This window comes from Tupaia chinensis, unplaced genomic scaffold (genome assembly GCF_000334495.1).
Source record: "Tupaia chinensis unplaced genomic scaffold, TupChi_1.0 Scaffold000686_1, whole genome shotgun sequence".
Lineage (NCBI taxonomy): Eukaryota > Metazoa > Chordata > Mammalia > Scandentia > Tupaiidae > Tupaia > Tupaia belangeri.
The window spans coordinates 153,887-164,046 of record NW_006160209.1 but is presented as its reverse complement, the minus strand read 5'-3'; the positions used below and the strand labels follow the sequence as shown (position 1 = coordinate 164,046).

Sequence of the window (10,160 nt, the reverse complement as noted above, 5' to 3'; positions counted from 1 at the left end):
CATGCTCCAATTCCAACAGATGGAGAAATGGAGAAGGGATTGTGGTATGACCACGCCCCACTGGTAATGCTTTCTCCCACTTCCTTTCTATCTGGCAAGTGTACATGTCTTTTTTTTTTTTTTTTGAGAGGTTTTCGCTATAGGGCATGTGCACTATTTCGCTATAGGGCATGTGCACTAGCGAGACAGAGAGAGAGAGAGAGAGAGACATAGAGACAGAAGCAAGAAATCACTCCCCGGGAGGATGGTCACGCCACAATCCCTTCTCCTCCATTCTCCTCTCGTGATCTTGGGCACGCACGCACACGCGCCTGGCATGAGTTTTAAGCCACCGGATCCGGGATGCGAACCGTGGTCAATTACGTGGGAGTCCAGCGACATAGCCATTATGCTAACTGCTGGTTCCCACAAGTGTACATGTCTTATGACGAAAAATTTTTTAAAAGAATTCTAAAAGCTATGACTAAAAATAGCTACCAAACTTGAATTAAGTTTCTTAATTATATTTTATGTGAAAAAAATAGCATAAATACCTACTAGCTCTAATCTCTTTTCCTAAACTCAAATCAGAAAATAATTATATCATAATCTTTAAGTCTTTCCAAGGCATATAATCAAAATAAACTTAAGTGCACAATGGAGAAGAAAATAACATAGCATAGTTGTCAAAATGATTCTAGGGTTAAATATTTGACTGATGTCTTGAGACCTAGGCTCTAAATCAAACTACAAGGCAAGGTTAGCGAGGCATTAAACCTGTCTAGGTTTCAGTGAAATTATGTGCATAGATTAGTACTATGGTTCTATAATCTTAGAAAGTGATCTTAGAAAGTAAATAAGTAATATAAACTTGAACACTGGATTAAAATTCTCATTATCAATTTATTAATTACATTAATTACGCAATATTTCATTTCTTGACAACTATGTATAAAAGTTTTCTAGTCTATATTTCTAATTTTGCCTCAATTATTTGAAGTATATGTGTAATTAAATTTAAAAACTTATTTTTTTTTTCCATTTCAAAACTATTGTGAGAAGACTAAAGCATAAAAACATTGGTTTGGAAAGATAGAAATTCATAACTAGAAAGCAGACAACAGTTGTTCCTTATATAATATCAAATTAAACATCTAGTTATATAATATCTTTATCGTTCTAATAGATCTAATAATAGAAGAAAACTTAATTTTTAGTAGATATAATGACCAATATTTTCTGGTTTAAAATGATTAAATGACTATAGTAAGAAAAAAATCTTAGATATAAATTTACATAACTTAGAGAAATTATTTTGAATCAGATGAAAATATAGAGAAGCAGAAACTGAAAAATAGAAAAGTGACATTAGATGAGTATTAATATAAATCATATTAAATATTTCTATTAGGTAGTTGATATTCCACATATTTAAATTTAATTCAAATCAAAATTAAAACCTCATCTTCAAAGACCAAAGACTCATTACTGACTTCATTCAATTTCTGGTTTATGGAATGCTAGCAAAAACTACAGTTGACAAGTCTTTATAGTCAATATGTACATAACTATAAAGAAAAATATATATTTACTTTAACATGACATAAAGTTTATTAGACTGGGCAATAATGCAACACAGTTAATAACATAGAATTTGGAGCTAGACAGGCTCACTAATCTTGGTTCAATCACTTTCTAGTTTCTGTCCTTAGGCAGTCACTAACTTCTACCTTCTACTGAGCTTCTAGTTTTTCATCCTTAAAAGAGGGATGAGAAAACCTTTATCCCTGGATGCAGTAAGGATAAGATATCATCAACAGAAAATGACTATTTTAACAACTGGTACATGGCAAATATTCAATAACAAGTGTCAATTATTTGGTTAAGATACTAGAACACAATTGCCTGAAGCAGGGAGCCTGACCTGTTTCAAATTAAACGTATCTCCAGAATTTACATTCTGTGATTCCAAAAGTGCTGCTTTTTCTTTTGGCACCAGTGAAATAATCTCATCTCCTGAATGTATTTATTATTTTCTTTCCATATAATGGATTTAGTAATAGGATAAATAGCATTTTTAGAATTGCTTTTCTCTGCTTTAAAACTGTTGTCATTCATTAAATATACAAATATCTAGAACCTTCACAATCTAAACATTACCATATAATTTCTTGGGAGTAAAATTCTTTTTAAAAATTTTTAAATTTAACTTTATTTATTCATTTTTATTTATTTAAATTTGACCAGAGAGGGACAGAGTGAGAAAGAGAGTGAGGAAGAAAGAGAGAGAGAGAAAAAGCGAGAAAACAAGCTGCCAGGTCCAGGACTAGAACACCATCAGTCATGTGGCAGTCCAGTGTCCTTAACCACCATGCCACCTGCTGGTCCCCCTTGGAGTAAAATTTTTACAGTGAGTCTGTTATCTCTCCATTTATCTAGCATTCATCGGTCTATCCATCAATCTATCTATCGATCTACATCCATATCTATCAATATATCATCCATAAGTGAGAAAGAGACAGAGAACTGGCACCCCGGTAGGGTCTTGACACCACAATTCACTGCCAGGTGTAGTCAGTTCTGGATCATGGGCATGGATAATGTGCCTGGCATACCCACAGTGGTCTCTGATGCAAACCCAGTCTTCCCATTTCAGCCAGCCTCAAAGAACATTACATTTTACCACTGTACTTCCATCCAGTCCCTGCAGTCATTCTCAATACACTGTCTTCTCTCATACTCCATATCCAATTTTTCAGGATCCCAGATGGCTCTCTTCTAGACAACTTCACACCCCCTACACAATTAACAAACTACCATCATTTTCCCCATGGATTAATTCAATGATCTTATGATTTGCCAGATTCCGATCTTTGTTCTCTATAATTTAGCCTGGACTTAGCCACCAGAATAGGTCAGTTGATGCTATTGCTGGGCTCAAAACCCACTAAAAGCTCATATTTCTCTCTGAATGAAGCTAATGTCTTTACAAAGACTTCCAGGGCCTCACAAAAACTGACTTTTCTCTCTTGACTTTATTTCCTACTACATGCACCCTCTGCTTCTGCTGGTCATCCTGCTGTTCCTCAACATACATTTCTGTTTTATAGCCTACATAAAGATGTTTTCTTCCTCCTGAAACATCTTCCTCAGATAACCATGTGGCTGATTCTTCTAGTCTTGTTCAAATCTCACTATCTTGAGGCCTACTCAAACTACTATGTCTAATATTGCAATCTGTAGTTTATTTATCATGTTTGTATTATTAGGTTGTTGGGAAAGTAATTTCTATGCAAAAATGTGTCATGACTTTCCCAACAATCCAATATTTATGATGATATAGATCTTCTACTACTCTTCAAGATTTAGTCCTAGAATAGTCATTGGGTAACCTTAGACCAATACCGTGTTTGCTAGTTAATTCTGAACCTCTATCAACTCTTCCTGGGAAGTTTTGAAGCCTGTCTTATTCCAAAACAAAACAAAAACAAAAAACAACAAAAAAGAAACTGATTCTTTAACAAGCAAATATTTATGGTAAAATATAATTATGACTTAAAAAAAGAAACATATTATAAAATTCTCACAATAGCAGATAGCTGTAATGATTTTAAACAAACTCCTTGGAAGGAAACTTTAAGATAAATACAAATCAAAAGGTTAATTTTCCTACAGTCATTAAAAAATGTGTGTGTGTGTGTATGTGTATAGATATAGATATATACATACACAATCTTCTTAAACTCCATAATTTGAATATCCTATTAGGTAAGAATAAAAATATTCCCTGTAAACTCTGTAAAATACATTAAGAAATATTAAAATGATTTTTTAAAATGTTTCTTTCAGTAGAGAAATACTGAATAATAGCAATAGTCATGTTTATTGAGAGATTTGAGCAAAAGAGTGGTTTGATCTGTGCTGGGTAAAAATAGTCATAGTTCTAAATGTTTCAAGATGATCATTTATAATCCTTATAGCAACTATATGAAATAGGTACCATTATTAGGCCCTGAATGGGGTATAAACAGCTAAGAAACCTATCCTTGACTGTCAACAGGACATGCTTCTAGACTACCTGATTTCACAGCTTGTACTTTTGGTCTCTACATGAGACTGATGGACTAAAAGACAATGAAAATATTTCAACCCAAAAAAAAAAAAAAAAAAAAAAAAAAGATTCCCCCTTGGAATTTAAAAAAAAATAGGAAAAAGTTGTTAGCCTATACATCATTACAGGTTCTGAACAAAGAAAACTATTACAAGCTCATTGGTTAAGGAAAGTCTGTCCAAGCAACTAATTCGTGAGCTAAAATTCCTTACTAAAGTTTAAAATCAATAAATAACTAGAGAAATTCATAACAAAAGAGAACCTTTGTCTATAGTACAGATGGAAGGTCTGTGTGTGTGTGTATATTTGTGTAAATAAATATATAAGCAAAAGTTAAAGTTAAAATTATTTTCACAAGAAATGAAATAGAATTAAGAATGAAAACTGATACAAAAGTTAATCCTCACCTATTGATTTATGCTCTAATTTTTACTCACTCCTTAGAAATTCTATATAATGAACCTTTTCTCAACTCATTCATAGAAGGAAGTAGGAGGAAGAGATCTTCTCAAACAAATTTATTAGTAAATATAGTAAGCATTCAACAATATAAATATGTCCTATTGATAGCCAAGGGGAAATTTTCCTGAAGAAGTAGCAACAAGCCTAACCAGAAACAGCAAACCCTCTAGCATAATAAAAAGTGTTGTGCTCAGTTGTCATATTGTTTAAAAAAAACAAAGACTTACTGAATTACTTATGTGAAAAGAAATAATGGAACCAGAATAGTCCAAATAGAACATAGTAACAAAATACAACATTTGCAATGATTTCTTACTTCTTTGCTCTTTGCAACTTCTGCAATAGCAGCAGTCCTTTGCTTTTCAAATTCATCATTATCATTTGTAGTTTTGACAGGCAATGTAACTTGCAATGTCTTTCTTCGATCAAGTTCTCTGCTATCCACTTGGACATGAGATAAACACTTCTGGTAAAGTAAATAAAAATAAGTCAATTCAGTAGTTCCAAAAAACATACCAGTTTTCATTATAACTAATACTCTTTCAAAAATAATATTTGTCTCTCTTACAACAGCTGATAGCACACAAAACTATAATTCTATCCCACAGTTAAAAATATAGATAAAAGTCCAATTAAAGTAACTTTCAAATAAATATAATTAGTAAACAAGATTAAAAATTATACAAAAATATGGTCATCTAACATAAATTGGACCAAGAAATTTAAGTTTCATTTTAGGATTATAATTTTAGATTTCATCCTAGACTAATGCATAAGAAGTAAAATCAGCTTTGCAAGTAAAAGCTTAGTACCCATATTATATCTACCTGAGGGTTAGAAAATACAATTATTTTTATTAAATGATGTACCTCCACATAAAAACCAAAAGCTAAAACATACCCTTCTCAAGTAGGCTACAAAGTTTAGCTTTTTTAGTCAAATAATATACTAAGAAAGGCATTATCTAAAACCTAAATTCTGTTCTCCCTTCCAAATCTACTAGTAAGAATTCTATATAATGAACCTTTTCTCAACTCATTCATAGAAGGAAGGAGGAGGAAGAGATCTTCTCAAACAAATTTATTATATAAATATAGTAAGCATTCAACAATATAAATATGTCCTATTGATAGCCAACATTATCTATCTATTCCCATATACAAAGCTTCATAAGAATTTTTGAGAATGAATATTAAAAAAATTACTAAAACTATACCTTTTATTACATTTCCTAACCTTCCTAAAAGCAATAAACGATGCTTCAAATTCTTAAACAAATAACTAGATCACAAGTCTGTGAGGAAAATAAGAAACTTGGCTTTCTTTTTTTTTTAATTTTTTTTTATTTATTTACTTACATTCATTCACTGTACATCATTATAGCATACAAAATGAGATTTTTCCATTCAGAGTACACTGTATATTGGCTCAATCAAGCACATCAACATATATGTTATTGTCAACACATAATTTTCCATTTCTTGTTTTCTGTGTATTTTGCCTTTTTCCCATCCTTGATTCCCTATCTCACCCTCTGCCATCTCTCACCCTTTGCCATCTCCCACCCTCCTCCCACATTGTGTCTGGTATCTATTGTTGCTTTCTCTGCCTCCCCCATTTTATTGAGAAACTTGGCTTTCTCTTAAACAATTTATCAAAGACAAATATCACCAAATGTTTAAGGTGAAAGTAAAATTTTATAAATATTCAATTTATTACTGCAAATATAAGTTATTAAAATGTTTATACTCTGTTTACATTCTGGGTTTTTTATTATTATTCTAATGAGAGAGTAACATCAGTAACATCAATATGATTCTAACCATATGATTTCATAACTCCTTTTTCTTGACTGTCCCTCATTCTAAAACACAGTAAACATCAGCATCTGTTAAAAATACTTTCAAAATAGCCATGATGCAAAAATGTCTTTAATTTTGAGTAGGCCTTACCAAAAAGTTTGTGAAGAGGATGATAGTCAACTGATTCCAAGCATTCATTTTCTAATTAACTATTTTTTTTTTAACCAAAGTTAAACATACGAACACAAATTAATAATGAAATGTAGGTCTCTGTTTCCCACCTTTGTTATCCCCAACTCATCCTAACTTTTGGGGGGAAGAAAGGAAAGGTAATTTATTAAGTAAAAGTGAAAATATACTCCTGAGAGGTAGGAGTGGGACTTCACTTTTAGCCAGCACTCTCAAAAATAAATGAATAAATAAATAAATAGCCAATGCAAAGCATATTTTCAATAGCTAAGGTTCCTGGCTTCATGAGACAAAGACAGATACCATAGCAATTATTCTCACACTGCTAATTCCTTCAATCTCTGGATTAATGGCTTTTGGAAAATAATCTACACAAACAGTTTAATTAATTACCATCAAGAAACATCCACAAAATTATTAAGTTCCTTGGACTTCACCCTTCCATATTACTCCATGACCGGTGAATCACTAGTACAACACAAAACTAAACACAACTTGAATACAAATGAAAAACATTTGTTCCTGATTTAAGTTTATTTGTTGTCAAAGTCATTACCTGTCCAAAAGGCACAAAAGGAGGTGGTCCACCTTCAGTTCCAATGTTGCTTCTATTGTGTTTTGATAAGCTCTGAGGGGAGAAAAATCTCAGTCATAAAACAGAAATTATACATAAGATTGATTTAAAACATTTATAATGTACTAGGAATCCACTTTTTAGAGTAGAATTTTACAAGAAACAGGAAAAAAAAACTCCTCTATAAATTACTTCAAATGGTACAAAACATTTTATTCCTAATTTCAATAACTAGGCAAAATAATCTTACCACTCTTCCCTTACCAAAACACATATTCACATATAATTTTTAGAAATATTTATCAAGCTGATCTCCTTAGGAGAAAATGGTCTTCCTCAACAAGTAGTAAATTTAAAGATAACTTTGGTAATTAGAACTTTTCTCTCAAGTATATTAAAATTATAATCTAACAGACAACTATTACCTGAAAATTATCTTCAAAATAAAGCTTTTAGATATAAAATTTATTTGCAGACAACATATTAATAAAGATGATTTTATTTATTTAGAGATATTATTATATTGGGTCATCAGAAATGTCATGATGCATTTTGTGTGGAAAATTGTGCCAATTTATAATGTGAAAGTACTTTCAGTTACAGTAAAATTTTCTTAGTAATGTTTCATGTTTTGTAAAACAATTCATACTTTGCAAATTAAAAAAAAAGGAAATTTTCAGGGCCAGCCAGCAAGTGGCATGTTGGTTTAGGGTGCTGGACTCTGACATGGCCAGCCACAGTTCGAGTCCCGGACCTGGTGGCTTCCTTTCTCACTTTCCCTTTCTCTATTTATCTCTAACTCTGTGCCTCTCTGATCAAATTAAAAATAAATAAATAAATAAATAAATAAAGTTAAAGGAAATAATTATTAATTTTTTTTCTGTCCTTTTTATTGCTAGAATGCAGGTACACTCGCCAGAGAAAAAAAATATCCCACAATTGGTGTTCTGTCCTCCATTTGTTCCGCCATCTTGCCATCCTGTCAGGTTTGGGGACATGGAAGCACACCTGCCTGGTGTTTTTCAAGCTGCAGTGGCTGAGATTTGAACCACAGTTGGCCATATGAGATTGAGCTTTGTATACACAGTGCTTAACTGCTACGTTACAGGGCAGCCTAGTAATTCAAAGAAGTATGCAATAAACTGATATTCTTTAATAAAATTAATCTTCCAAACCTTACTAATTTGAGTTTTCTTTTTCCCAGACTCTCAAGGTTAGTATTAGAGACATAACAATGTATAATGAAAATGGGGAAAAAAATTGTTTTTCTGGTAAAAGCAATTTCTCACATTATAAAGTTCTTCCAAAATGCAATAATGCATCTTCAGAAGACTTCCCTTCAGTTATCTATTCCTCCTATTTACTTTTTTTTAGATGTTAATACACATGTGTCAAACATTTTATTCGATATAGCTTCTTAACTTTTAACTTTTGTGCATTTTTATTATCACTACAGAAAATGTTTTTAAAAATTAACAAATGCGCTTTTAAGTACATTCAATAGTTGCTGAATTATATGAACGATACTGTTTATATAAGTTACACATAGAGTAGTATGACTAGTGATAACCATAACAGATTATTGAGAAAAAGTTTTAAACTAAATGAATGATACCTTTCTTTACAACCAATAGTTGGGATATTAACCTGATTTTTAAAAAGAGTATCAATACATAAAATTATAGAGGGGGTCATTCCCTGAGCTTTAATTTACCACAGATATATGAAAAAGCTTACTCAAATTATTTCAATTTATACTATAACATCCTTAATAAGGCCACTTGAATGACACCTTTCTTTACAACCAATAGTTAGAATATTAACCAGATTTAAAAAAAAAAAAAAAAAAAAAACAAGTAACTATAGAGGGGGTCATTCCCTGAGCTTTAATTTACCACAGATATATGAAAAAGCTTACTCAAATTATTTCAATTTATACTATAACATCCTTAATAAGGCCACTTGAATGACACCTTTCTTTACAACCAATAGTTAGAATATTAACCAGATTTAAAAAAAAAAAAAAGAAAAACAAGTATCAATACATAAAATTATAGGAGGTCTTTCCCTGAGCTTTAATTTAACACAGATATAAGAAAAAGCTTATTCAAATTATTTCAATTTATAATATAACTTCCTTAATAAGGCCACTATGTTGCCAATAATATCATCTCTCAATAATTACAAGCATCTTAGATAATTTCTATTTTCTGCCCTGTTGAAAGCACAAGAACGAGATTTAATCTCCCTCTATAAACAAATAGCAACTGGACAATGTGTAAGGAAGTTATTTCAAGACATAAGACATCAAGTAGTCCAAGACTTTTATCTTTAAGAGAAAAAGACCCAAAAAAAAGCAACAATGATTAAAAAAAAAAAAAAGAAAAAAAAACTGGTGATTCTGGCTGTTTTCCCAGAGGCAAGATGCAGACAGAGAACATAGCTGAGTTGAGAACATCAATCTCATGGTTCAAGCAGACTGAAGCAACTGGAATTTGTGGTTAAGTGTCAGAAAAGAGAGACCACTATAGAAAAGAAACATGCCTAGGATTTCTGTGAGAGATTGGTAAGAACTAGGCTAAGCCAAAAATAATACGAATGTAAAACTGAACAATTCCCAGAGTTCACAAAGGATAAAGTGAAAATACAGTGCCAACCACCTAGACTAGATAGAGTCTTTGATGATCATTCAGAGCAGTGAATAAAGATTCAGAGAACTGGGACCAGCAGATGGCATAATGGTGACATAACTGGACTCCCTCATAGTCAACTGTGGTTCGAGTCCAAGACCTGGCTACTTAAAACTCATGCCAGGTGCATGTGGGTGCATGTCCAAAGTCCCAAAAGGAGAATGGAGAAGGGACTGCAGCATGGCTATCTCCCCGCCCGGGAGGGGGTGATTTCTAACTTGCTGTCTCTCCCTCTTCAGGGAGAATATGCGCCCTCTGACAAAAATATGTGAATACTACCTCAAAGTGGTCTACAGAGTCAAGGTAGTCTCCATCAAAATCCCAATGACACTTTCTGCAGAAATAGAAAAATT

The 10,160-nt window shown here is 32.1% G+C and overlaps 1 protein-coding gene across 6 annotated transcripts in view; it reads right to left on the bottom strand.

Annotated features, from left to right (window-relative positions):
* TDRD3 (tudor domain containing 3) overlaps nt 1-10,160 on the bottom strand; it is a 154,123-nt gene that overhangs the window by 71,474 nt on the left and 72,489 nt on the right. For all 6 annotated transcript variants that reach the window (XR_001371296.2, XM_027776610.1, XM_027776609.1 and 3 more), the window contains 2 exons: nt 7,100-7,171; nt 4,869-5,018 (listed from right to left, as the gene is read on the bottom strand). Coding sequence is in view for 5 of the 6 variants with exons in the window: in XM_027776610.1 (XP_027632411.1) it covers nt 4,869-5,018; nt 7,100-7,171 (222 nt within the window). In the remaining variant the exon portion in view is untranslated. The remainder of the gene's footprint in view (nt 1-4,868; nt 5,019-7,099; nt 7,172-10,160) is intronic.